This window comes from Phyllopteryx taeniolatus, chromosome 9 (genome assembly GCF_024500385.1).
Source record: "Phyllopteryx taeniolatus isolate TA_2022b chromosome 9, UOR_Ptae_1.2, whole genome shotgun sequence".
Taxonomy (NCBI): Eukaryota; Metazoa; Chordata; class Actinopteri; order Syngnathiformes; family Syngnathidae; genus Phyllopteryx; species Phyllopteryx taeniolatus.
In genome coordinates, this window is record NC_084510.1 from 28,775,027 (window position 1) to 28,802,172 (window position 27,146).

Here is a 27,146-nt window from a genome sequence, read left to right on the forward strand (position 1 = left end):
CATGATTAGTCACGGATACCTCCGGCATTGTGATGAAGAGGTGTGTGCAGAACATCAGCGTATGTTTTCATTGGAACGCTGGAGGTGGGCGCGGCAAAGGCATTTATAGCTGTAGCAACTCACACCAAGCGTGCGTCTACTGTCTCGACGAAGTTCAAGGTGAGGTTCGCTACATCTCTCTCGCTCTCTGTCTCCTCTAAACTCCGACATTTGTCATGGAATTCATTTCTTGTGTCCGCCTGCAGATTTCAGCATGCGACAAGTGGACTTGGAAATTGGCGAAAATCTGGAGCGCCACCGGACGGCGGGCTTCAGCCACGCCAAAGCTCTGGTGGTCCGAAGAGGGGCGCCGTTCAGAGTCAGCCTGCCCATGAAGGCTCGCCCTTTTGACGCCCGCACCTACACCCTCAGGGTCAAAGTCATGCTCGGTAGGACTTGGTGTTTTATTGGGTTTTAGTTAACATATTTAGCATTATATTGAACTGAGTAAATCAGGTAAAGGTACAACCCCAATTCCAATGAAGTTGGGACGTTGTGTTAAACATAAATAAAAACAGAATACAATGATTTGCAAATCATGTTCAACCTATATTTAATTGAATACACTACAAAGGCAAGATATTTAATGTTCAAACTGATAAACTTGATTGATTTAGCAAATAATGGTGAACTTAGAATTTTATGGCTGCAACACGTTCGAAAAAAGCTGGGACAGGGTCATGTTTACCACTGTGTGACATCACCTTTTCTTTTAACAACATTCAATCAACGTTTGGGAACTGAGGACACTAATTGTTGAAGCTTTGTAGGTGGAATTCTTTCCCATTCTCGCTTGATGTACAGCTTCAGCTGTTCAACAGTCCGGGGTCTCTGTTGTCGTATTTTACGCTTCATAATGCGCCACACATTTTCAAGGGTAGACAGGTTTGGACTGCAGGCAGGCCAGTCTAGTACCCGCACTCTTTTACTATGAAGCCACGCTGTTCTAACACGTGCAGAATGGGGTTTGGCATTATCTTGCTGAAATAGGCAGGGGCATCCATGAAAAAGATGTTGCTTGGATGGCAGCATATGTTTCTCCAAAACCTGTATGCACCTTTCAGCATTAATGGTGCCTTCACACATGTGTAAGTTACCCATGCCATTGACACTAACACAGCCCCATACCATCACAGATGCTGGCTTTTGAACTTTGCGCCCATAACAGTCCGGATGGTTCTTTTCCTGTTTGGCCTGGACGACACGACGTCCACAATTTCCAAAAACAATTTGAAATGTGGACTTGTCGGACCACAGAACACCTTTCCACTTTGTATCAGTCCATCTTAGATGAGCTCGGGCCCAGAGAAGCCGGCGCCATTTCTGGGTGTTGTTGATAAATGGCTTTCGCTTTGCATAGTAGAGTTTCAAGTTGCACTTACGGATGTAGCGCCGAACTGTATTTACTGACATTGGTTTTGTGTTCCTGAGCACATGCGGTGATATCCTTTACACATTGATGTCAGATTTTGATGCAGTGCCGCCTGAGGGATCGAAGTTCACGGGCATTCAATGTTGGTTTTCGGCCTTGCCGCTTACATCAGTATCAGAATCATATATATATATATATATATATTTCAAAGATACGATATACATTTTAAATTCAAATGATTACAAAAATGAATACATGTAATTAATAATGCAAACATACATAACATCACCTTTATAAAATCATAGACTTAGTCATTTTTTCATTCTATTCAGTAAACAGAAAAAACGGAACTCAGTGTTGAATATCCATTCCATCCATTTTCTGAGCCGCTTCTCCTCACGAGGGTCGCGGGCGTGCTGGAGCCTATCCCAGCTATCATCGGGCAGGAGGCGGGGTACACCCTGAACTGGTTGCAAACAACGCTCGAACCAGTCGTCCACTGTGCCAGTATTGAATATATGTATTGTATTAGTAATTTCATTACAAGGGGTGAAATTGAGCAGATGTGTTCTGCATGATGTGTTCAACTGGCAATTTTAGCAAAAGTGATGATTTAAGCAAAAAAAAAAAAAAAACCTAAAATATATATATTATATACATATATTATTTTTTTTGTCCAAGATTACCGAAGTCATCGTTTTAGGACCGTGACAGTTAGCAGTACACATACCCAGCAAATTATATAAATTACGAAATGAATATCTTTTATTTCATCATGATTACTTTTTTGTTGTTATTTTTTATTTATTTATTAATTTTTTCATTTTGACGTGAATCGTGCTCCATCTTCTCGGCCAGAACACCCTTGAAAATGAGACCTAGGTCTCAATGGGTTTGTATTTTCTGGTGAAATAAAGGTATTGATTGATTGATTGATTGATTGATTGATTGATTGAATGATTTGTGGTCTACTCTAATGCATGCAACTCAAGACACTGTATACACCAGAAATAGAGCAAAAAAAAATCCTTATTTCCCTTCAAGAATCAAAATTTGCGGCACGGTGGTAGGCTGGTTAGAGCATCTGCCTCACAGTTCTGAGGACCGGCGTTCAATCCCCGGCCCCGCCGGTGTGGAGTTTGCATGTTCTCCCCGTGCTTGCGTGTTTTTTCTCCGGGCACTCCGGTTTCCAAAACATGCGTAGTAGGTTAATTGATGACTCTAAAATTGCCCGTAGGTGTGAATGTGAGTGCGAAAGCTGGTTTGTTTCTATGTGCCCTGCGATTGGCTGGCGACCGGTTCAGGGTGTGCCCCGCCTCCTGCCCGATGATAGTTGGGATAGGCTCCAGCACTCCCGCGACCCTTGTGAGGAGAAGCGGCTCAGAAAATGGATGGATGGAAGAATCAAAGTTTATACAACAAATAATATCTAATAAACATTTTAAACACGTATGTAAACAACATAAGTAATATAAATAAAACTTAACCTAATGAATATATTTTATTTGTTTTAAATATAAAGGGATTAAAAGGAGTCAAATTGTTGCGCCCACTCTCTCCAAAGTTAAAGAAATCTCCTCAAACTCTTGACGATTGCATACATTTTCTCATTGCTTGTTCCAAAGTCTCCTTGAGCATCCAGAAAAACACAATGTGAAAACAACGTATTATTACTATTATTATTGAAACTAATAGAGGTTTTTCTAAGATAAGGTCTCCAAACACGGCTTTCCTCTTCAGGCCCCCTGTACGTGACCATGCCCGTGACTTTCTCGAAAAAGCCTCCTTCATCTCGCTGGGGGGCCTTCATGGACCCCAAGTGCCTGGACGTGAGCAAGCCCTCCGTGTTCATCTGCGCCCCCGCCTCGGCCTCGGTGGGCCGCTACACCTTCAAGCTGTTGGCGTTGGCTCAAGACCACAAGTTTATCTTTTCGGGCAAATTCATCCTGCTCTGCAACTCCTGGTGTCGTGGTGAGTCACGCTTGAATCGTTTTCTTCAATTTAGCTCACAATACTGCATGGTTGGTAATAAATGAATGATGCATGAGGGCTTTAGTGCACCTAAAAATGTTAATAATTTTTGAATATTTTCACCAAACTATTATAAAATGCCTGCGATTGGCTGGCGACCAGTTCAGGGTGTACCCCGCCTCTCGCCAGAAGACAGCTGGGATAGGCTCCAGCACACCCGCGACCCTTGTGAGGATAAAGCGGTACAGAAAATGGATGGATGGATATAATAAAATGCATTGTAAATTTTGAAAATTGTAATATGAATATGCAATATAGTAAATGATATTGAATCAAAATACATATGTCAGATGCTTGGCACATTGCAGATTGGTGAACATGGAATGTCCAAAATATTTTAATATCCAAATATATAATATAAATGATATTAAAACAAAAATGATACAAAACATATACTCATTAACATTTTATTATTTTATTCGTTATTTTTAGAATTAAAATGTAATTGGAACATGATTCTGTGAAAAACAGTTCCATATAATATCTTTTTTTTTTTTTAAAATCTGTCAATGTATTATTATTTTTTTTACTGTCAATATTTTCCACTAAATCTTTTAAATGAATCCAATTAACTGTTAATTTTCCCGCCAAAATATCCATCATGGCAAGGCAAGTTCGTTTGTAGAGCATAATTTGTACACACGGCAATTCAAAGTGCAAATATTTATTTTTGCTCTGTCTCTTCTCTAAAATCAGTCTATTTGGTTTTTAACATCACAGATTATTATTATTTTTTTTTCACAGCTGATAGCGTCTTCATTCCCTTCGAGGACCAGAGGGAGGAATACATCCAGAATGACTCGAGTTTGCTCTTCATGGGGACGGCTACGAATGTCGTGTGCAGACCGTGGTCCATGGACCAGGTATGAAAACAGCAACAACAAAAAAAGTGCACTTATTATATTATGCATGTAAAGGGCGACATTAGAGTCATTCTTCAATCTTTCTCTTTGTGCCTGGAAAGTTTGAGCCAGATGTTCTGGAAGCGTGTCTCAACATGCTCAATGTCAGCCCTCAGCACCAACACAATAAGAAGTTGGACTACCTGTACCGCAACAACCCGGTCTACATCAGCCGGGTAGTTTCAGCCATGGTGAGAACACGCCCGCCGGGTATGCCCTTTGACTCCTTTCACCGCTAGTGAAAGGAGTCAATGGGTTTAACACTAACCAGGGTTTTTGTTGGTTTAACACTAAGCACTGAGGCACATCAAACAGGAATGCTGTCTGCTGGAAACGAACAAAACGTTTTGTTTCCAACACCACAACAAGCAAAGGAAAAAATGATCAAAGCAAAAATGTGTTTTGATTCCTTCCAATTTGTGTGACAGGAATTACGTACACAATATTAAGGGAGGGAAATAAAGAAAAAGTTCTATTTTAAACCTACTAATTTCAGATTAGTTTTAGAGAGGAGACAGCAAAAGTCTATGTGATGAACATAGACTCTAACAATAGGGGAGGTGCAGCAACTTGAGAAAAATAAAGGAAAACATACTTAAAAACAGCTAACGTCAGCGATGTTACAAAACTATATAAATCCATGTTAGGGAGGGTACAAAAAAAGTCCGAAAAATAAGTAAGTCAAGGGAAAATAATTATTATGTGATGTTAGGTAGCAGTTAGAAAATAATCAAGAACGTTTTGGGTTTTTTCCCTCCCCAAACCTCCCAACCAAAGTCTATCTATGTTAAAAAAAAACAAATACAGTAATATGGTTTGGGGGTGGAAAAATAAAAAACCCTAAAATAAGATGCAGAAAATAAAGGAAATAGAATCATACTTTGATATTAGGGGAGGAGCAACAGCAAAAAAAAAAAAAAAGTTAAAACCTCCTCAGCTAACTTTAGTGACAAAAAACTCATCAAAATAACAAAATGAGTTTTGCTTGTGATCAACGCAGATCAACTGCGAGGACGACCGCGGCGTGCTGAAGGGCAACTGGTCGGGCGACTTCAGCGGCGGAGTCCACGCGTCCACGTGGACCGGCAGCGGAGACATCCTGAGGAGCTGGGCTCAGTCCGGCTACCGTCCGGTCAAGTACGGCCAGTGCTGGGTGTACGCCGCCGTCATGTGCACAGGTGATTACTCACGCGGCCCATGACGAAAGCGCACCGTCTTTTGTCACCGGCGACCGTTTGTTGTGTTGCAATGCCTTTTCCATTTGATTTTCTCAGTCATGCGGGTCCTCGGCATTCCTTGCCGCGTCATCACCAACTTCAACTCGGCTCACGACACCAACGGCAATCTGGTCATCGAGGAATTCTACAGCGAGACGGGAAAGAAGTTGAAGAGCACCAAAGACTCCATATGGTCAGTAGAGAACCGAATGCGTGCCATACACTGAAAACAAGTACTTCATTTGATCATGTACATCGGTTGCACATGATTAAAATGTGGTAATGAGACAGTAATTTTCCACTCTTCTCTTCGAAAACAATAGAATAATACATTATTTGTTGGTTTAACACATTTTAATCATACACAACCGATCTACAGTCGATCGACCTTCCGCAGTTTAGCAGGTCACTTTCCCTGAAAAACAAAGGAAATGCTAACTTTTTCGCCATATTGACATTGACCAATCCCAAACAGGAACTTCCACGCGTGGGTGGAGTGTTGGATGACTCGCCGGGATTTGGGTGCGGACATGGACGGCTGGCAGGTTCTGGATCCCACCCCGCAGGAGAGGAGCAGAGGTCAGTCTCGGCAGACACGAGAGAACACGCAAACTAAAACGAAGCCGAGATTGGAAGCGAACCCGTGACCTCGGATCTGTGAAGCGCACACGCTAACCGCTGCCCTGTCGCCTCCTTTAAATCCCAAATCTTTTCTGTCCGCTCCAGGTGTATACTGCTGCGGGCCGGCTCCCGTCAAGGCCATCAAGGAGTGCCGCGTCAACCTCCTCTACGACATCCCCTTTGTGTACGCCGAGGTGAACGCCGACGTCCACACGTCGGTGGTGAGCCAGGGCCGCGTGGTGAGCCGCGCCGTGGACACGGAGAGAGTGGGGCCGCTCATCTGCACCAAAGCTGCGGGATGCCCCAGGATGCACAACGTCACCGGCGACTATAAAAACATCAAAAGTAAGATCCAAAAAGACGAAGATGAAGCTTCTTACTGCTGCACATGGCCAAAACTCAAATCTAACCTAAGATGAGGAAACATTTCAGATCAATTGTTCTTTGTCTGCTGAGATATTTCTATTTACCGTGACAGTTTTTTGTATTGTATTTTGTATTTCACTTTTTTCAATATTTTTTAATTTGCTTAGAAATCTTAGTCAGAAATTAGAATTTAGAGATTTTACTACTGGGGTATGGCTAGGTTTATCTTAAAATAAGAAATACCATCATTTCCTAGGTGTAGGTAGTATAAATATATTAGTTTTAAGACATTGGAAGTGTTTTTTTTTTTTTAAGCTAGCTATAGTTACATTTTTTAAGAAATCTAGAACGTATCCCACGCGGTAGTTTTTTGAGGCGATCAATCAATCAATTGAAATTTTTTTGTAAGCACTTTTCATACGAAGAAATGCAACACAATATAATAATAATAATACAATAAAACAAATCCGCCCAGCGCTTGTCCACAAGGACACAGACAGGCTAGCTACATTTACCGGTACTTGTTTGAAGAAATCTCGCCAAGTCATATTTTCCTGTTTGGTTGGCAGATCATTTAGCAGAAATGAAGTCATATCATCCTCCTTCTTTTTAAGCACAGGGTTCTTGCATTGTAAACAGCTGTTTTCCCCCCAAAACAGGCCCCTTTTCAACACTCTCATCAAGCTCAGAGAGCTCGACGCTAAGGCGAGGCACGGGTAAGAACCGCCATTCCAAAATAAGTCTAAAAACGCCAACGTCTCGGTTGACCGCTCCATGTTTTTTCAAAGACAAAATGGCTGCCGTCCTGACGCTGGATAAAACTCCCGTGGCCGGCGCGGTCATCCGCTTCACCTTGAAAGTCATCAACAGGCAGCGCGTGGCCAAGATGTTGAAGGTCCACCTCAACGCGCAGACCAAAGAGTACAACAGCAGCCCCGCGGACACTTTCTGGGAAGACCACAGCCTCGTACGACTCGGCCCCTTGGAAGGTTGGCCGCTCTTTGTGGAACTTCATGCACGCTTTAGGGGGATTCCATCACAGGGATTAACGCCGCGCTGCCATTGAAGCAGGAGCGCAGAACATTCAGAGGAAGATAGTTTATCAAAAAAAAAAAAAAACAAGAATTGGAAATAATGAGTGAAAACTGTCTGCTGATACAGACAGATAATGATTAACATTACATTTGAACTTAATTAATTGGATATTAATAAAAATGTAATCACATTTATAAATATATTCTACGTTAAGCATATTTCAATTATTTAATCTTTGCTTCTTCCTGGACAATGTTTTTTTTAACCACCGAAATTATAAATGATGGTAAAAAAAAATAAGAATTTGGACATAATTTACTGTAAAATATTTTATGGTTTGTATTATTTTACAATGTATTTATTTTTACTTATACTATAACTTATTTGACAATTGATGTATGTTTGTTTATATTTAATATAGCGTTCATTTATACCGTGATCAATTCATTTATTCTTTATTTTATTTCTATTTCATTTTTACTGACGGTACGCTCAAATGAATTTGACCATTTATGTATTATTAATTTTTATTCCTAGGTATATATATATATATATATTTTAATAGTGTAATTTATGTTTTCATTATTATTTTCAATTCACTTGAGTAATGTGAATGAACTTGGAAGACACCGTGTTAATAATGTTTTAGTTCAACATTTAATCTCAATGAATGAAAATCATTCGTTTTCTGTTTGTGTGTATTTGCAGCGAAGCTTATGAAGCTGCAGATCCTTCCGGGCCAGTACGAGGACGTGGTGGGGGACGACCTGGTGAACCTGGCGGCGGTGCTGGAGGACGTGGCCACTCACGAGCGCGTGCTGGCCGTCGAGGAGTTCAGCGTGGCCACCCCAGAGCTCCTCATAAAGGTCAACAAAAACAAACAAACAAACAAACGCACGCACACAATATGAGCTACACTTGAATCAAAAGTCCTGCCTTCACAACAATAATAATTTTCAGGTAGTATGTAACCACATGCTTGTTTTTATGGCCGTAATATTTTAGTATTAAATACTATAATTTTGGGGGGTTTTGACACCACTTCTCCCTGTAGATCGAAGAGGAGGATAACGTGACACTGAACCAGGAGCAGAGCGCCATCGTGACCTTCACTAACCCGTTCTCGCAACCCGTAAGCGGCGTGCTGAACGTGTCCGGCGCCGGCCTCCTCCGAGGCCACGCCAACTTCAAGTAAGTCGCCGTCTGCGCCTCCATCTTTAAATTGGATTTAGACGATAACAGCAGGTGAGACACGTGAGACGGACGTTGAGCAGCTGATAAAATTCTTCAGTAACCCAGCATGCAAAAGGCCTTACCTTACCTTTTTTTAGAGATTAATTTTAATACATATTTTTACTAACAAAATATCCATTCATTTTTGTTTTTTTCACCCCTTAAATTCCAGTTTGTTTGCATAGCAACCACAAAAACGCAATGTTTATATTACTCTCAGTAACACCTTTTTTTTCTTTTTGTTAGTAGCACAGCCAGCAGATGGCGCTTCCACTTCCTAAATGAAAATGTAATTGTTCTCCAGGGTCATCAGAGGGGATCTCCACTTCTTGAACATGCATTTGCTTTGTTTCGGAAACTTTGACTACTACATGAAATTGCTGCCTTGTCCAAAAAAAAAACCAACCCCAAAAAAACAAAACAACAAACTAAAATGTTCAAGTGTTGAGTCTTGATTTCCCTTTCCCCTAAATTGTATGACAGTAAAATAAGAAATGTAAAAATGTAGATTTCACGGGTGTTGATTGGCCAAAAGTTGCCATAATAAAGCCAAAAAGTACAATTTGAAGTAAACAGTATATTGTTGATATATGTCACGATGTATTTGTGTTTCATTTATTGATTTTATTTTTTTTCAGGATGTTCCCGCTGCATCCAGGAGGAAGCGGAGAGCAACGCATCACCTTCGTCCCCAGCATGACGGGAACGAAGATGCTTCAGGCCTCGCTGAGCCTCTCAAACCGGTCCAGTGTCAGAGGATTCAAGATGGTCTCCGTCCGCCGTCTTTAAAAAGTTTTTTTTTTTTTAGATTAAATATTTCAGTTCAGTGTATGGAATGCTAAATGACTAAGCGATGGAAGGTTATTAATAAAATTCAATCATTTGAACCTCGTTCATGGATTTGATGTTTTCTATTTTTATTTTATTGTCTAATTAACGTATTTGTAAATGTATATTCCGTTTTTGTTTCAGTAGTCCTTTCAAATGTATATTTCACTTAATAATTCTATAACGTATATAGAAATATAAATGCTATTTGTGTACGTATTGCTGTTATTTCATCTTATGAAAACTCCCATTGCACAAGTTGAAAGGTTTACACATTTATATAATAATATATTGTATGCGGCGTGTTGGTCGAGAGAGTGCGAAAAGGAAAGGCGTCCTGCATACGGTGCAATTGACTTACTTTTTTTAATAATTTTTTTTTAATTATTTGTCTATTTGAGCCGTGTGTCAAATCAAATGGAGCACAAAGCATTATATACACATCATCGTGGCTAAGCTGACAGGCACATGCGTGACCTCAACAGTCCGTCTAATTTACAAAAGAGGCGATTAGGGAGGGAAAAGGAGGGTTAAAAAGCACAAATGCGTACAAACATTTACATCCCGTAACGACGAAGCAGAATTGTCCCATCTCTTCTGTTTGTTTGTTTGTTTGTTTTCGGCAATTTCGTGACTGATAATAAATAACTCACATTTTTTTTTAGTATTTTTCATAGCCTCTATCTATATGATGCTATTTTTATTTTCCTAACACATCTATGTTATTATTGGAGGACTTCAAATCAAGAGATGTCATTCTTGAAAGTGAGATGAATTGAATGAAAGAAAAGGGGGGGGGGGAAAAAAGACATTTGCAGAAGTTCCCTGGCGATGGCGCTGAAGCTTTGGTCCTCTAGCCGCTTGTTTTTGGTCGTTTTCAACCGCCGACTTGACTCAGCAACACTGACTGGGAATCAGTCTTATTATTATTATTTTTTTTTTCGTCCAAGAGTTCAGGAGATTCTGGCGATCGGGGTGTGGTGGCGCCCCCTACAGGTAGTCCAGCTCCAGTGCGTGGCTCAGAGCCTCCAGGTCGGCCCGGCAGGACACCCTCCAGAACGGCATGTTCTTCTGAGGACGCACAAAAACAAAACCTTTCAATCTTTCGAGTACGGATCAAACCCAATTTGAAATCATGATCACAATGATCCAAATCACACTGATCGGTATTATCACGCACGATACACGCAACCAAAATGATTGCTGGATTTTCAATAGAAAGAAATCAAAAATCAGACACCAAATGTACTGAGTATGGATGAAATTTGATGAACATTTCACATCACGATTACCATGAGCAAAATGATCACAGATCTGATTGGAATGATCAATCTGTTATGAAAAATGCACTGAAAACATTGCAACATGTTTGATTTTAAATACAAAAAGTGCAAAATCAATAACAGCTTTAAACGTTACCCTTAAACCTTAACCCTGTTTTGAAACCCTAATTTGAAACCCTAACGCTCTTTTGAAACCCCAGTTTGAAACCCTAGCACCGTTTCGAAACGCTCATTTAAAACCCAGGCTAAATTTTGAAACCCTAACCCCGTTTTAAAACCCTAACCTCGTTTTGAACCCTACGTTGAAACCCTATTTCGAAACCCCAACCCTGTATAGAAACCCCATTTTGAAACCCTAACCTCATTTTGAAACCCTAAGGCTGTTTTGAAACCCCACTTTGAAACCCTAACCCCTTTTTAAAACCCTAACCCCAATTTGAATCCTACTATGAAACCCTAACCCCGTCTTGAAACCCTACTTTGAAACCTTAACCCAGTCTTGCAACCCTAACCCTGTTTTGAAACCCTCATTTGAAACCCAGGCTAAATTTTAAAACCCTAACCCTGTTTTGCAACCCAAGCTTAACCTAACTCATTTTTTTTTTTTAAAGTGACTTTCCGAGAACGTGAGTGGACTCAGAAAGCAGTGCTCCAGCTTGGGTGCCATTGCATCTGCCTGTTCCTCCAAGTGGATCTTATTTAACATCCATCCATCCATTTTCTGAGCCGCTTCTCCTCACTAGGGTCGCGGGCGTGCTGGAACCTATCCCAGCTATCATCGGGCAGGAGGCGGGGTACACCCTGAACTGGTTGCCAGCCAATCGCAGGGCACATACAAACTAACAACCATTCGCACTCACAGTCACACCTACGGGCAATTTAGAGTCTCCAATGAATGCATGTTTTTGGGATGTGGGAGGAAACCGGAGTGCCCGGAGAAAACCCACGCAGGCACGGGGAGAACATGCAAACACCACACAGGCGGGATCGGGGATTGAACCCGGGTCCTCAGAACTGTGAGGCTGACACTCTAACCAGTCGGCCACCGTGCCGCCTCTTAATTAACATCTCTCATGAATTATTGATTGACACGTTTGGACTTAGACGACTTTTGCGTTAAACTGTTTTTTTTTTGTTTTTTTGTTTTTCTAATCAAGGTTTGTTCCTCTATATATATTCTACTTCCCGAGATCCAATCAATGAAATTGAAGTTGATGACAGTAGCTTTGTTTTGAATATCCAATATGATCTCAATCTCAAATCATGATACTATTTGGCAAAATACCAAAAGGAAAACGCTCTCTCACCTTCTTGGCCACCGTCTCCTCTTCGCTTCCGTCCCCGACCACCACGTAGACGGCTCTCCTGCCGAACCTCTGAGTGATGCGCTCGAAGCAGCTCTCTTTGCCTGCCACCGTCACCATAACCCAAGAAGACAATGTCATTTTCAGAACAAGATTGGGGATACATGTTTTTTTTTTTTTTTTTTTTTTTGGATTTGCTTTGTTCCCACGACTCACCGATCTTGGTGGCGCTGTAGATGTTCTCTATGGGAAAGGCGGCCCCCAGACCGTACAGTAGCACTTTGGAGAGCGCCGGGACCAGCTGGGTGGTGGTCACCAGCACGTTCACGCAGTTGGGCCTGACATCACCACACGGATGACGTGTTTAATTTGAACGCTCGGGCAGCTATGAGCTAACGAGCGCAGTCGAAGCAACGTTTCCACATAATTCATATGTATTGCCGATAGAAAGTCGACGCAACCTTGTTCAAATGCTGGATTTGGGATGTGAAAAATAAAGGAGACCAAGAGGAATCATTTCAAAAGTTATAAAGCGCTGATATTTACTTACCCTCTCGGAAAGATTTTTATTTTATTTTTTTTCCAATTGAGTTGTAGGCAGTTTATAGACAACAAAAAGAAGTCTTGTCAAAAAAAAACCGAAAAAAGCCAAAGAAAAAGCTGAGTTGGTGAACTGACCTGGTGCTGATGAGAGCCAAAGCTTTGAGCGCTTGCGTGAGCCACAGGTCGGTGAGGACCTCCATCTCCCGCCGCAGCTGGAGCCACTCTTCCCGCTTGGGGCTGCCCAGCAAACCTGACCACCAGGGGGCGGCACAAGCGTCAACTAACAATTGCAACGCGTCTTTGCGAAGAAATCATTCGGTCGACTGCTTGAAAAGTTCATCTGAGTGAATTGTGGCTAATAACAACGCAGGTTTTCATTTGTTGTCCTTCGTGTCCTGTTTCTGAAGTTACAAGTCGTGAAGGCTGGGGATTTTGCTTTCAATGGGAAGCGAAAAGCAAACTCTCGTTTAAATATTGGGTGAAATGACACCTTGTTTGACATCATATTTTCATTGAAACTTGCAATGGAAATCCGAGCTGTTAAACGATGTATTTGTCTTTAATTTGAGGTGAAATTCCAATTCCATGACAGCACATTTTCCTTTCACTTTTTGGTGAAATTTTGAAGTTTTTAGACAATGTGTGTTTTGCTTAGAACTACAAGTGAAACTCCAAATTATAGCTATCATTTTCTTTCAATACACTGTCTAAAAACCCAAATTTCTTGTAGTTTCCTAAAAATTGTTAGAGTCCAAGAAACTTCTCCAAAAGTTTCAATTGTCAGTGACAGTAGACAGCATATTTTTCTTTTAAACTTAAGTAAACTTTAGGTGAAATTTCAAGTTGTGATGTATTTTCTTATTCAATCCAAACAAGAACTAAATTAATATTATATTATACACTCTGCAGCTGCACCACACGGATGAAACACCTTACCGCCAACGTTATTCTTGTAGGAGTTGTAAATCTCCTTGACCCGGCGATATCGGAACGCCAGCTTCCTCATCCAGTCCACCCCGCCGTGGACCCCCGAGCCCAGGCACAGGGAGCCGGCCCCCGCTGGACTCTGGAAGCCGTCGGTCGCAAAATTGTACGTGCTGCGGGATCGCAACACAGATACAGTGGAGCAATTTTAAACCACAAATGATCCGAATATATAAAAATCATAATAATCATTGTCCACTTCAAATAGTCAGTAAGAAATGGTCTGCAAAAAAAAAAAAAAAAAACATTTAATGCAATTTCCTCATATTTCCATATATTCACATAAACTGGCTTTTTTTTTTTTTTTTAATGCACTGAAAAACGTAAAGTTTTTTTTTTTTTTTTTTTTTATACCTCAGGTCCTGTCCGTTGTCATCTGACGCCACATCGTCGATATGAACCTGGTCACATTCCTGACAAAAGACAAAGACCAAAAAATGTGGAAAACAAAGTTTTGTTGAAAATGTAAGCATTTTGATCTTTCTAAATGCAGAAATTTGGAATTGGATTCATGTATTTCCCTTGACAAAACTCTGAAGAGACAGACAATATATTTTTCTTTTTCAATTTAGGTGAAGTTACAAGTTGTTCAACAGAACATTTTCTCTTGAGTATTTTTTTGAGTATTTTTTCCTTAAAAATAAAGTGTAATCCCAAATTGCTATTACTGAAATTGTAGGTGAAATCCCAAATAGTCAGACCGCCGATCCCCCTCTCAAACTTGTGAAGTTGTATTTCTTTCAAAAACTTGAAGTGAAATTCCAAGTTGTTCAACGGTGTACAGAGGATCCCTGCTATTCATATTTCAGTATCGATGCGATACCATGTAAATAATGTAATATCGCCGATACCGATACTTTTCAAAAACTAAAATAGATGCATCATCAGATTGCTAAATATCAATTGTTCATGACCTTTAAGTATTTATGTGATGTTTTATTTTATTATTAAATATTTAAAATCAATAAAATAATTAGGACAAAGTTCATTGGTAAACAGAACATACTTTGTTATCAAAATAACTTTTTTTTCCAGACCCAATAGAACAGTAACAAATCATCTTAAATAAACAAAGTGCGCAAAATGATCACTGAAAATACTGTACAAAAATTGAAAAACAAATCCTTTCTGTGGACTCCTTTTTTTTTTTTTTTTTTTGTGTTTTTTTTTTTTAAAAACAACAACAACAGGTGGCCTTTTGTAGAAAAATAAGCAACCCTGTGCAGAACAAATGTTTTGTTTCAGTGTTGTTTATATTTTTCGCTTCTTCTGTGACTTATTAACTGCCTGGCTTTTGAAAACATCCTCTCGGCTGGCACTGATGTTGCAACCACTGTCCGGTATTTTTGGGCACATTTGCTCAGCGAGGGGAATTTTTGATTGGTTGTTTTCCCACCAAAGTAGATCATCTACGCGATGTCAGAAAGTGTTCCTTTCACAGGTAACACAAAGAAGCATTACGAGCCCCAGCCAAAGCTCCGAGCTGAGACAGAAACGACGCGTCTGACGTCGCCTGTTTGATGAAACCGCAACTAAAGTATCAATATTTTCACGCTGGTTGTTAGACATCACGTTTTCATTTTAAGCGTCATCGTCCGAGTCAATGCTTAATGTCGCCATTGGCCCTCATTCCTCGATAGCGCAAGGCAGCGCAGCGTGCTAGCGGTTAGCGTGGCCACCTCACGCTTCTGAGGTGAAGAGTTTGAATCTCAGCTCTATGGTATATTACATATTCCACCGCAAGTCGCCTGCGAGCTTAACCACCACGCAAAACACACAAAAAAGAAATGGACAACTTTGGGAAGTGTTAATGTGACAAATACAATCATAACACATCATAGCCATCCGCGGCTAGCTAAAACGCTAATGCGCCTCGCAGGGGCCGCGAGCAGGCAGACGCTACCTCATCTTCCCCGCACGCATACCTCAAGTCTCAGGGGCGCCGACCCGACGCCCACCATGCCGAGACCCCCGCGCAGCCGCTACCGTGTACGCGCTGCGCATTCAACGTCATCGCAAAAGGAAAGCGGAGGCGGAACGGCCGCTATGTGAGTTGGCTAAGTGGTCCCGCCACTTTTCATTGTGTTTGACATGATCATTTATTATATTTGTTGCGTTGTAGCTTGGAGCTGAGAAGGAAAAAAAAAAAAACATCTGGAATGTTCCCCCATCTCTGCGCAGGATCTCTCGAGCTCAGCCACAGAAGAGAAGGAGCTTCTCAGTCATCACTTCGACATCATTTCCCCCAAAACGTGGGCATTATAGAGGCTCCTTTCTTTCAATTGGAGCCGAAAAGTCATCAAATTATTTAGTCTTTAAACAATTTGTGAGTGACATTCAAAGTTTTTTTTTTTTTTTTTTTTTTTTTTTAAAGATGGAATTCCAAATTGCTCAAAAGCTTATTTTCTTTCAACTTTAGGTGAAATTCCAAATTTTTAGAGTGTTATTATTTTTTTAATATTGATGAAATTTCAAGTTTCAAGTAGAGAGCATCTTTTTCTTTAAAGTTTACATAAAAAACTTTTTATTCAGTGTTCATTTCTTCAAATTTCAACAGCAACACTAATATGTTCAGCAGCATATTTTTCAGCAATCTTAAGGTGAAATTTCAAGTTGTTTGGCACTGTATTTTAAGGAACTGACACGTTTATACATTTGTCTTTCATTTTCAGGGAAATTTCTAATTGCTCAACACCATATTTTCTTTTGAACTTGGAAAACGTAAAATTCCGAATTGTTGGACAGCATTTTTTTCTTTTACGATGTGGGTGAAATTATCGACAGCCAATTTCCTTTGAAAGTTTTCGGTAAAATTCCAATTTGCTCAACACAGTAAGTGGTCAAATGTGTGGCTTCGTAGCGAGCGGATGTGAAGACAAAGCAGGGTGAAGTACACCCACTAACACGTCCTGGACAGCCTTAATAGGAGCCTTAAGACGAGATAATTACACCTTTCAGACTTAACAGCACTTGTAGGGCCCACGCTGCTGCTGCTTAAGAGATTTAAGTGAGGCCTGACAACAAGAGAGAAAAGAAAAACGGGTTTGCAAATGGCTTTGTTGGCTCCTTTCCGTCCCTTCATTCGCTCCTCCGCCCACTCCACTAATGTTCTTGTCACACACACAAACTTTTTTTTTTTTTTTACAAGCACACACACGCACTTCATTTAATTGCTTCATGCGCATTAAGTAATTCATTATTTCACAGAAGGAAGCTTAGCGGCTAATGTTTGTAGTAACAAAACGTGCCGTGGTTTTGATTGACGTAGTCACAGAGGTATTCACGCAACAATGTTTATTTATTGTGCTTATAAAGCGATAGACTGCATCACACCGATGTTCCTAATATTCTGACCTGCCCACGCCGTTCTGCAATTCCCATAATAAATATTAGAATTCCAATGAATACCATCTCCGATAGTTAGAATCCAAATAGAACGTCATTATTTTAATCTAGTTTTCGTGCAGGTGTACCTAATGAAGTGTCCTGGGTTTTTTTTTTCCCATGGTGACTTTTACGCTCAATCATTGCATTTTTTTTATAATTTTTTTTTTTACCGTTATTCTTTATTTTGTTACTCAGATTTTCGTTTCCCATTTGTATCAAATTAATTGATTAATATCAAAGTCGGTAGTAAAAGTATAGACTTACAAATAGAATCCCAAAATGTAAGTACAAATTTGTACCAAAATAAATGAAATGTAAAATAGACGATGGATGTAATGTACTTCAACGTTAAATACAATTTAACTATAATTAACATATATACTGTCCTGGATTAAAAAAACTTTTTAGCTTAAGACACTAACATGATGCACAGTTTTAACATTTAATTCAGTGATTCTTTTGTGCACCACTAGATGGAGCCCTCTTACCACATTTTGAGAATCACTCTACTGCATTTTTTTCTTCAGTTGAATGTTTTTTTTTTTTTTTTTTTTTAGATAGTACATGAATTACTATTTTGTATTATTAGCATAAAATATTGAAATGTTGCTTTAATCTTTTGTTACTATTATTAGATTCTTATTATTTTACTGTAATATTTTCATTCTTCCCCGCCAACTGGACAGGTTTAAAAACCATTTCACAACACTCTGCACTGCTAAATGTATAACTAAATGTCATAAAGTTTCATTTGATTAATTCTAATATTAAAAAAAATACTTTATTCTATATTGATTTATTTATTTCATGTTGTTCTTTGAAAAAAAGATGAACCCCTGATAAATGACCTCCAAGTCGTTGAAGAAGAGTCGCGAGTCGGCCAGATTGAAGATCATCTCCTCCATCCACAAACCCAGAGAAACCGCTTTGGACGAATCCTGCAATAAATCAATTCAACTGTCAGAATTAAAAAAAACAGCTCAATTAAGAGCATGATTCAATTATGCAAACAGTTTAAAAACACGCCAGAACAACGTGCGCTCTTACTAAAATACTTCATCAAAGATAAAATCTGCAGATTGACAGCGTCGGCGGTCGGGTATTGTGACGCTTATCGCTCGGATCTGATGTGAGGAACAATCATTCATCTGGAGAAATTTTCCCGGCCTTGTCGGCGCAGGTCGCTTGTTCCGAGCGGGAAACCGACGGTTTCCGCCGTCGACTGGCAGAACCTCTGATGTTCAAAATTGGAGCTAAAACTTGATTGAGACTGATTATATATTTTTTTTAAGTGCCTTTTCTCCAGTAATAATAATAATAATAATAAAAAAAAACCTTTGGCATGCACTTTTACTTGGCGCGCCAACAAAATGCTACGTGGGCATGCCGTCACCCGAGACGACAGAAGCAATTGCGAGTGCGTTGTCGTGCGGCGCTACTCGGGAGAGCCAACGGGTTTTGCCAGACAAAGGTGAACGCCAGATTAGCGAGTTCACATTGACGAGCTCAGTCTCTGTCTGGCTGGTGAATGATTACGCAATTAGAAATGAAGCCCTTGTGGATGGCTTCATTGAAGAGGCAGGGATGGAAATAATGTTGAGGGAGGAGAAGAAGACATGGATGGAAGGATGAAGGAGGAGGAGTTGAGGGATTAGGAAAGGATTGTTCTTCTTGTGGAATAATTATCCGTAATCACCCGCGTCTGACATATAAAAGCCTTTCTCGAGGAAGAAAGATTTGAAAACATTGAGTTCCTGACACACACTCAGGGGCTTGTGGGTAAGCGAGCACACACACATTAGGAGTTCTGCTCAAACGTTTGTTTCGTTTAACGACCCCCTTCCACCGGCCGCCTGTGCACTAGAGTCGAGTTTTGGCTTTGTTTTGAACTTTATTATTGTTTTCTGGTTTTGAAATTATTATGACTTTCTTTTTGTCTTATGTTTCATGATCAATTCGTATTCATGCTTTGTTTCAGCTGCGATTGTTTTTAATATAAACTGAGTTGAGCTTGTCATTCTCCATGAAGCAGAAGGTAGCCTGCTAACTAGCAAACACACGGACAAGTAAATTAATATTTTTTTTTTTTTTTTTTTGGGCCTTGGCTCAACCGAGTGACATTCCCGGTAAAGTTTTGAGTTTGGTCCAAGTGAGTTTCCTCGGTTCCAGCGGCGAGGCGTTCGGGCGCTGGGAATTAATCAGGAATTTCTGGCGCATGAGTCATATCTCAACACTTTGCGAGCCATTTTTTGTTCCTCTGCTCCAAGGAAGGTTTTGAAAAAAAAAAAGAGATTTAAAAATAATAATAATAAGAGCATTGCAGCATGAGGCCATCGCCAACCCCGCTCTCAAACCCCCGTCAGCCTCGCGTCGAGCCGCAGGGGGACCGTGAGAATTCAAAACACGAGATTCCCGGCCAAGAGCAAGAAACGCACCACTGTCCGCACCCCCTCCGTCGCTCCCGTGTTATGTAAAACGTCCCGCTGGCTGTCAATCATGCCGCAGGAAGTCGGCGTAGCTAAACAAGCCGGCGGCGTTATGAAAAGAAACAACGCGAGGGCGAGCGGCAAAACAGCCAGCGTGTGAAACGCTGCAGAAACAAGTGCTACGTCCCAGAAGGACGGGGGCCGTTTTTTAATATTGTTACTCGTGGTTTGCTATTCACCCTTTTTTTGTGAAACCGATCCTAAGGTATTCGATTCGTGGCGTTAGATGACAACAGGGTCTGAGTTATAAAATCTTAAAAAAAACACAACTCTTTATGTGCTTGGAAAACGCTCGTTCGTCATCACAGTCATTCTTTACAATTCCATTTTATATTTATGTGTCTGTGATTTTGTGGTATTTTCATTCACGTCTGTACTCAAAGTGGACATATACAAAAGTCTGCTAGCTTAATGCTAACACACGATACAAAACGCAAAGCGCAGGCTAACAAAACGAGCACCGATGTCACAGTAATTATAAACCTTTCAGGAACTGCGATGAGAACAACAGCGGTAGCAACACGTGCGGACACTGCATACAACAATACTCACATGCATATATTCTTTATCCTCTGAGAAAAAAAAATATCTAGGATTATTACACCTTAATTGTAATGTTGTTTTTCTGTGTTTCATCATCAAATTTACAAGTTTGTATGTATTATACTGTTCCCCGGTGACGCACACTGGAAGAGTAGCATTGAATAATCTTAATGCACAAACGTTTTAATCTTTACATTCTGTTAAATTATGTTAACAAATGTTATGTTATTAAAACACGAAAACATACAGATTAGTAAAGTACAAGACTGTAGACTTTGATGGGGTTTTGACGGATGCTGGAACGGATTAATGGCATTTCCATTCATCTCAATGGGGAAAGATGATTTGAGATGAGAGTGTTTCGAGTTACTATTACTACTGTAATATGCTTTTGTCTTAAATTGCATTGCAACAAACAATCAATCATTTATTTTTAAGGGTAATAATGTAAAATGATTCTGAAATGATATTCAACTGTTTGAGGATCATAGCTTGAGGTATATGTTTAAACTATCAAGATACTGTAGGGAATTATAATTTTTTTTTTTTAGGGGGAGGTGTCAACCACTCGTGGTTTACTGGGCCTGTGTGAGCGAAGTGGAGTTTGGGGAGGAGGGTGGGGGTTTATGGGAGGTGGCGGGCGGTGTTGTCGTACCTTGCCAAATCTCGAGGAGAAGGTCCCCGTGAGGAGCGAGTGGAAAATGATGATGGTTTCATCCAGGTCCCAGATAAACACCCGCTGCAGTGAAATAACACACGTTGTAGCGTTAACCTCTGAAGAAGAGAGTGCGCTGCGCGGGGCAGAGCAAAAAAAAAAAAAAAAAAAAAAAAAAAAACATCTCCTCCCATCTTTTACGTAACGGGCTCCTCAAACATCTGGGATTCAAAATCAATCGGGTTATTGCAGAAAAATTAGCCGGGATTTATTGAACATTGCGTCTAACGGCGCTCAAACGAGGAGTGGTAGCTCCTGATCCAACGTTAAAGGAGAAAGTCTGGAAAATGTGACTTTTTAATGCCTTGTATACAAATATTTGGGTTTCTGGAGGAAATGAAACAACCAGTCCGACTCCTTACGCGCGTGGATCCAGACACAAATTGACAAAGTATAAATTGGCGACTTGGTGATGAAGTGCTTTACTCCATGAGTGTAAATACAAATGAATCTATTTGGGTGCTTGGTAGGTGGTTAGGTAGATGTTTACCTCAATATCCGCATCCAAAGGTGGCACCGGGTCACTGACTTTTTTCCTCCCCCTCAACTTCCCGTCGGACCCCCTCCGCATGGACACCGTGCCCCTCTCGCCCGCCTCTTTACCCGGCGTGGGGGGGCTGGGTGGCGGGTGGTACTCCCCTGAGACAAAAAGCAAGCTAATCAGTCTCTTTCTATTGTGATACATAGTACTCACACACACACAAAAAAGTTTAGGATGTTGGTCTTTCGTGTGAAATTTCAGAATGAACCTAAATTGCACTATAACCTTTACAGGTGAACTTAATTTGACCTTCTGAAGTTTCACCACAAAGCCCAAAATTCCAGACTTTTGCGGGAGCAGCGCAGATTCCGCGTCATAAAACATACCGGTGTGAGACTCCGGGCTGTGATTGGGTAACATGACGGGGTGCTCCGGGTGCTGATAGGCTAACGGGGCGGCGATGGAGGCGGGGCTAATGTTGCTGCCGCTCAGGTACGGGCTGTTGTAGTGATGCGAGTTGTAATACGGCGAGTACTGACTCTGACTGTAGCTTGAATACGATGAGAACTCCTGCTGAGAAGAAACACGGGAGCGGAGCCCAAATACACACACACACACACACACACACACACACGTATTTGAAAATGATATTTCGAAGACATACGGAGGATACACTCACTTGCTGCGTGGGGTTGAAGGGCGTGGACGCGGAGATGGCGTGGCCGCCCTGGAAAATGCCCGAGGAAATGCCCGCACCTGACGAACCACCACAAGGCCAAGGATCAAAATGTTGCGGTCATCACCTCATCACACGGATTTGTGAGCAGCAATCATGAATCGGAGATTATTTAGGAGATTCATCGCGTGTGGGAAAACAAGTGCACGGGAAGTCGGCCCCTTCCTGTTTGCGGACCAACCGCATACCCTGGCGTGCTGCGATCTGAGGTGTGGAAATTCACACGGGGAGCAGCGAGCCACTCGTGAGGACCTTCTTTTGCGAGCACAAAGGCCTGGAAATAAACACTATGGAGATCGTCGTCGGACAAACGAAGATAGTCGGGCTTTCCGATCAAAGTCAGCATTGGCTCGATTATCGGACGTGGCTAAAAGATTATCCAAAAGTGATTATCCTGTGGTGTGGGTGTGTGTTAAGAGTGATTTTTTTTTTCCCCCTCACCGTTGTGATTTAAAAAAAAATTAAATTAAAAAAAAAAAACAGTCAGGGCCGACAATTGTTAAACCTTTTAAATATTTACGATGGCAAGCAAATTCTGCCTTTGGGATGATTGATGACGAATATGATCGCACTTTATCACTCTGTCAGCTGTTCCTCATATTTTGATCTTATACGTTAAAGAATCAAATATGAGAATTGATCTCAAAATGACGCAGTGCAGTGCCAATAGTGTTACTTTCATCAAAACTCAGCATTATTATTATTATTTTTTTTTTTGTAAAGACAGAACACGTACTGGATCTCATTAGAATGAGTAAGCGCACCTAATGAATGTCCACGAGTATACAATATACATATTCGACAGTCATCCTGATTTATTTTAGAATGCCTTTTGGAAATCATTATTTTCTTCCAAATCTACTATGCATCGTCCATTTCCTGCATCTCTGCTTCATAACTCCTCTTATGACCAAAGAATGAGTCACTGGAAGCTCCCTGGTGACTCAACAATCTTCAAAATGGATTTAAAAAACAAAACCAAAACAACAAATGTAAACAAATAAAAAAAAAAAAAAGAGTTCCATAAGCACAACTTCAGACACCCTGCAATCATTCGGTCTGCGTGGCAGTTTACGACCATGTGACTGATTAATACTTAAGAATATAACTGAGTTTGGTTTGGTCTCTCTGGCTGGTTTGGAAAGCGACGTGGTTGCGTTGCAGGTTTCGTGCCATGTGTGTGTTTACAGGAATATTTACATTCCGGCATAATGTCTGACATGTGTATTCTCTCCCAAAAGAAAAGGAAAGACAAGTCTCACGGTGAAAGCAGAAAGTGCGCCATGATGTCACAGTTAGGGACGTCCATCCATCCATCCATCCATCCATCCATCCATCCCAACAAGCTCACAAAGGAATGAGAGTGGATGCACTTTCTTCGCCCTTTCATCTCGTCACTTTTGCTGCGTCTCATTCATACCGTGGACGTCGTTAAACCCCCTCGGCCCCCTCGTAAAACGCACTTTAACCCCGCCCGCTGTCACACGCTAGGTCAATTTCACGCCGCTTTCAAAGTCCCCGGGATGAGCGACTTTCTTGCAAGCTCTTTTGTTTTGTTCACTCGTTCAAACCAGTCCTCTTGTTCTCTGTCCGCCCATCTGTCTGTTTTCTCACTTTCCCTCCGTCCTCGCCGTGCCTGTTGTGCTGTTGGCCTGAGCGGTAGAAGGGGGAGGGCGGCGCGGGTTGACCCTGAGAAAGGAGGAGGTGGGCCAGGGAGGGCCGATGAGGGGTGGGGGGGACGTGGAGACGTTTGACGCCAAGAGTCCAGACCGCAGCTAATGGGGAACAGGTGTGGCGGGGGTGGGGGGGTGGGGGGGGGGGGGGGGGTGGAGGCCGAGCGAGGCGGAGGAGGAGAGGGAGGTCACGCAAACCGAGACGGGAGGTGAGGAAGAAGACGGACGCACTTTCCAAAGCAAAGCTGGTCAACGCCAGGTCTTCGGTCGATCATATTTGGTTCAAATGTGACCACGCGTCTCATTAGGAGACGTTAGAACCATGTGACTTCTCCCAGCCAATCAAAGAAGAAAGTTACTTATTAGATCATAGATTAGATTATTATATTTAATAATTATGAAACCCTTCTCCCGGCTGACACCTTTGAATGATAATGGCTTGTGTTGTCAGATGTGACTACAAACATGTCAGTGAAAGCCAACTAGAACATCTGAGGTTTATTTGTGGGTTACTCGGAGGCACTTTAAAAGGTGGCAGGTGTGTGCTGCTTCCCATTTAGCATGAGTCCGAATGCGATTGGATAATTCTGAACACGGCCACATGCCCGCTTTCAAAAGGGTGTGCACAATTTGGACTTCCCATCGCCAAAAAGATTTCATAGTCAGCCATTCAAATTGTACTTCATTTTTTATTTTCTTTAAATAAACCCCCCGAATTTATAATATAAGTAAGCATAGTGCCAATAAGTGTTTTTCATTTAAAAAAACAGAACAAAAAAAAAAAACAATAATTTTTTTCTTTTAATGAAAAAAAGATCCACGAATAGGTGAAACCACAGGTGCCACTGTATTCTTAATGTTAACCCTAAATATACCACAAAAACAATGAGAGTGATTCCCAAACGCTCTGCTGCCAGAAATGATCCAATTTCACTTAGGTCATCTTTGTGGAAACACAGAATCTACGCCAGCGACCTATAATGACAACCAGAACAATTATTTGCACCAGAGTGGCGGAAGTTACAACGGCCGTTCATCCAAAAGGATGATAACTTTGTGTTCGACGGCGCAGGCTGAAACAAGTCAACACTGAGATGAGATAGGCTCAAAAATAAAGAAATAAATCAATGAAATAAAATCAGGAAATGCTGATTTGACAGCAGCAAAAAAAAATAAATAAATAAATTAAATAAAAAAATCGAAATACTGCAATTAAGTTGGGTTGTGCTCACCGTGTGTGTGCGAGTAACCGTACAGGCTTTGCGTGGCGGGGGCGCTGCTGAAGTTGGAGTAGCCCAAAAGTCCCGTCTGGCCCGGCGAGTGGCTCAGGCCCTCCTCGGTTTTGATGTCTGCGCACACGCACGCAACACAGACAACTTCAGGGCTTCCCGTTGAGTTGACCTTTGACATTAAAGTCAATATAAAGTCAAATAAATATGTCCTCCAAAGTTGACACACCACTGAGAAGATAGTTGTGAGAAATGGGCAGAATATATTTTAAATATTATCAAAAGCGCAACAAAATATGACATATGACGTATGCTAATAATTATATAAAAAAAACAAAAAAAAAAACAAGGAACACTTGTTTTGTCCCATTCAAAATGAATCAAGCGTATTGTGTGGACTGACTGTAGGACGGCACACTGTAGCCTTGCGAGTGATGCGCGTAAGGTGTGTAGGGTCCGGCGGCTTGGAGGGTGGGGCTGTACTGGGTCTGCCCGTACGCCGCCATGATGCCGTCCCCCGTAAGATGAGCCTAGTCAAACAAAAGCAAGGAGAAACATTTCAGTGTCGAAAAGGCGAATGCTCGAAATGATCGTTCCGCTTTGGCCGCCATCTGTCAAGGATTCTTGCGTCTGATTGGGGCACATTTTGGGGAAGTCGAGCAGGAGTCGATCTTGGAATCTTGCCCCAAATCGACTCCGCGATAAACCGGTGTGATGCAGTTTTGTCATCTTCAATCAACGCCACAGAAACCTCACCTGCTGCTGGTTTGAGGGCGTTTCCAATCAACGATGAGAAACCTGCGAAAGACAGCGAATTAGCCTTAAAGTGACAGTACAGCAAAGTAAAACAGAAGATTCACTCCAGCTATTTCCATGTAAACCTAAGGAAATACAAGTAGACTTTATTGTACTGGGATACTATTTTATTTTTTATTTGAAGCTGGTCAACATGAATCAATAAATCGATCAATAAATAAGCCCTGGAATTAATTACAATAATTAAGTTTGTAAAAAATATTTGCTCCTTCAACTTAATTTTTTCTTTTAAGTATGATGATGAACGCCTGATATAATATGATTATAGAATGGCTGGTTAGCAAAAAATATCCATCCTAAAAAATGAAGGCACTTTTTGAATATTAATTTTTAATACTCACCCAAAAAATATTGTCTCTTTCATAATCAGCAAACAAAATAATATACAATTTAGGGTTAGAGTGACTTACAATCAAAAGGTTCCTTTCTTACTGTATATACTGTATATAAATATTATCCTATTTGACAATATTCAAAGCTCAAAACAGTCCAATAATTCGACTATGGTGTACATTTGTATAAAAATGGTACATTTTAAGGACACAAATGAACTCTTACTGCAGTCTACAATTTGGCACGAGAGCGCTCAACTGTTTCCGAAGCGAGAGATTCCAGTCCACTTTGTCCGCAGTTACGACGCGGGTCCTGTCGGGTTCTGTCGAGTCCTCAGCTCTTCTGTGGAGACGACAGAACAAAACAGCCGCCACGTTCCGTCAGCGCTCAGGCGCGCACATGAATGACACACGGTCGGTAGTACCGGTCCGGTTGTTACACAACCAGTTACGAGTCGCACGAGTCGTCGATTGTCACGGCGCCAGGCCGCTGCTAGAAAGTGCAGAAGCCGAGCGCTGTAAAACAAGCAGCGTCACTTGCGAGTAATAGAGCAAGGGGAAGGCGGACATTTTATATTTAAACCTGCAGGCGCATCCGAAATAGCAGCTTTGGAATTTAAAAACACACATTCCCGCTTTTTTTTGTGGCGTAGTGTACTTTTTTTTTGTTCTCTTTGTTTTCCTGTTGGCTCATTGCACACACAAAAATGTCGGGAATGATTTGTTGCTGATAGAATAGAATAGAACTTTATTGTCACTGTCACATGAACAATGCAAATCAGTTAGGATTAGGGAAAGGAACCCAGCCCTGCCCAAGTAGCGAGAATCAGCGAGGCTTATACTTTAGAGTAATTGCCTATAGATGCCAGCAAAGGACTACTTTTGTCCAAATGAAGCACCTCAACTCACTTTAACAGTTCCTTGGTATTAAGATGCCACTATATGATGCACAAAACAGAAAAGAACTGAGGATAGGTTAAAAAAAAAAAA

The 27,146-nt window shown here is 41.1% G+C and overlaps 2 protein-coding genes across 7 annotated transcripts in view; one reads left to right on the forward strand and one right to left on the reverse strand.

Annotated features, from left to right (window-relative positions):
- The first annotated feature begins 5 nt into the window (after nucleotides 1-5).
- tgm5l (transglutaminase 5, like) lies at nucleotides 6-9,859 on the forward strand. Of its 2 annotated transcripts, none has more exons than XM_061786459.1 (14): nucleotides 6-159; nucleotides 246-428; nucleotides 3,152-3,382; nucleotides 4,187-4,305; nucleotides 4,407-4,535; nucleotides 5,345-5,522; nucleotides 5,619-5,754; nucleotides 6,037-6,140; nucleotides 6,288-6,527; nucleotides 7,208-7,264; nucleotides 7,337-7,537; nucleotides 8,292-8,449; nucleotides 8,638-8,774; nucleotides 9,455-9,859. In XM_061786459.1, exons 1-14 carry the CDS (start codon nucleotides 33-35, stop codon nucleotides 9,603-9,605), a joined length of 2,151 nt encoding a protein of 716 aa, XP_061642443.1. In that variant the 5' UTR covers nucleotides 6-32; the 3' UTR covers nucleotides 9,606-9,859. The 2 variants fall into 2 exon arrangements, with proteins under 2 accessions (XP_061642443.1, XP_061642444.1); XM_061786460.1 differs by having other exon boundaries at nucleotides 21-159; nucleotides 253-428.
- Nucleotides 9,860-9,986: 127 nt separating this feature from the next.
- Nucleotides 9,987-27,146, reverse strand: part of eya2 (EYA transcriptional coactivator and phosphatase 2) — a 32,873-nt gene continuing 15,713 nt past the window's right edge. The window contains exons 2-16 of one of the 5 annotated variants that reach the window (XM_061786463.1): nucleotides 26,416-26,499; nucleotides 25,765-25,806; nucleotides 25,412-25,538; nucleotides 25,012-25,128; nucleotides 22,050-22,126; nucleotides 21,757-21,943; nucleotides 21,380-21,528; nucleotides 20,830-20,913; nucleotides 17,994-18,083; nucleotides 14,113-14,171; nucleotides 13,711-13,871; nucleotides 12,910-13,024; nucleotides 12,448-12,569; nucleotides 12,235-12,335; nucleotides 9,987-10,715 (exon numbers count right to left, since the gene is read on the reverse strand). In XM_061786463.1, the coding sequence (XP_061642447.1) occupies nucleotides 10,635-10,715; nucleotides 12,235-12,335; nucleotides 12,448-12,569; nucleotides 12,910-13,024; nucleotides 13,711-13,871; nucleotides 14,113-14,171; nucleotides 17,994-18,083; nucleotides 20,830-20,913; nucleotides 21,380-21,528; nucleotides 21,757-21,943; nucleotides 22,050-22,126; nucleotides 25,012-25,128; nucleotides 25,412-25,514 (1,446 nt within the window). In that variant the 5' untranslated portion in view covers nucleotides 25,515-25,538; nucleotides 25,765-25,806; nucleotides 26,416-26,499 and the 3' untranslated portion in view covers nucleotides 9,987-10,634. Of the gene's footprint in view, nucleotides 10,716-12,234; nucleotides 12,336-12,447; nucleotides 12,570-12,909; nucleotides 13,025-13,710; nucleotides 13,872-14,112; nucleotides 14,172-17,993; nucleotides 18,084-20,829; nucleotides 20,914-21,379; nucleotides 21,529-21,756; nucleotides 21,944-22,049; nucleotides 22,127-25,011; nucleotides 25,129-25,411; nucleotides 25,539-25,764; nucleotides 25,807-26,382; nucleotides 27,034-27,146 lie in introns of those variants that run through there. The other 4 variants (XM_061786461.1, XM_061786462.1, XM_061786465.1 and 1 more) reach the window with 4 other exon arrangements.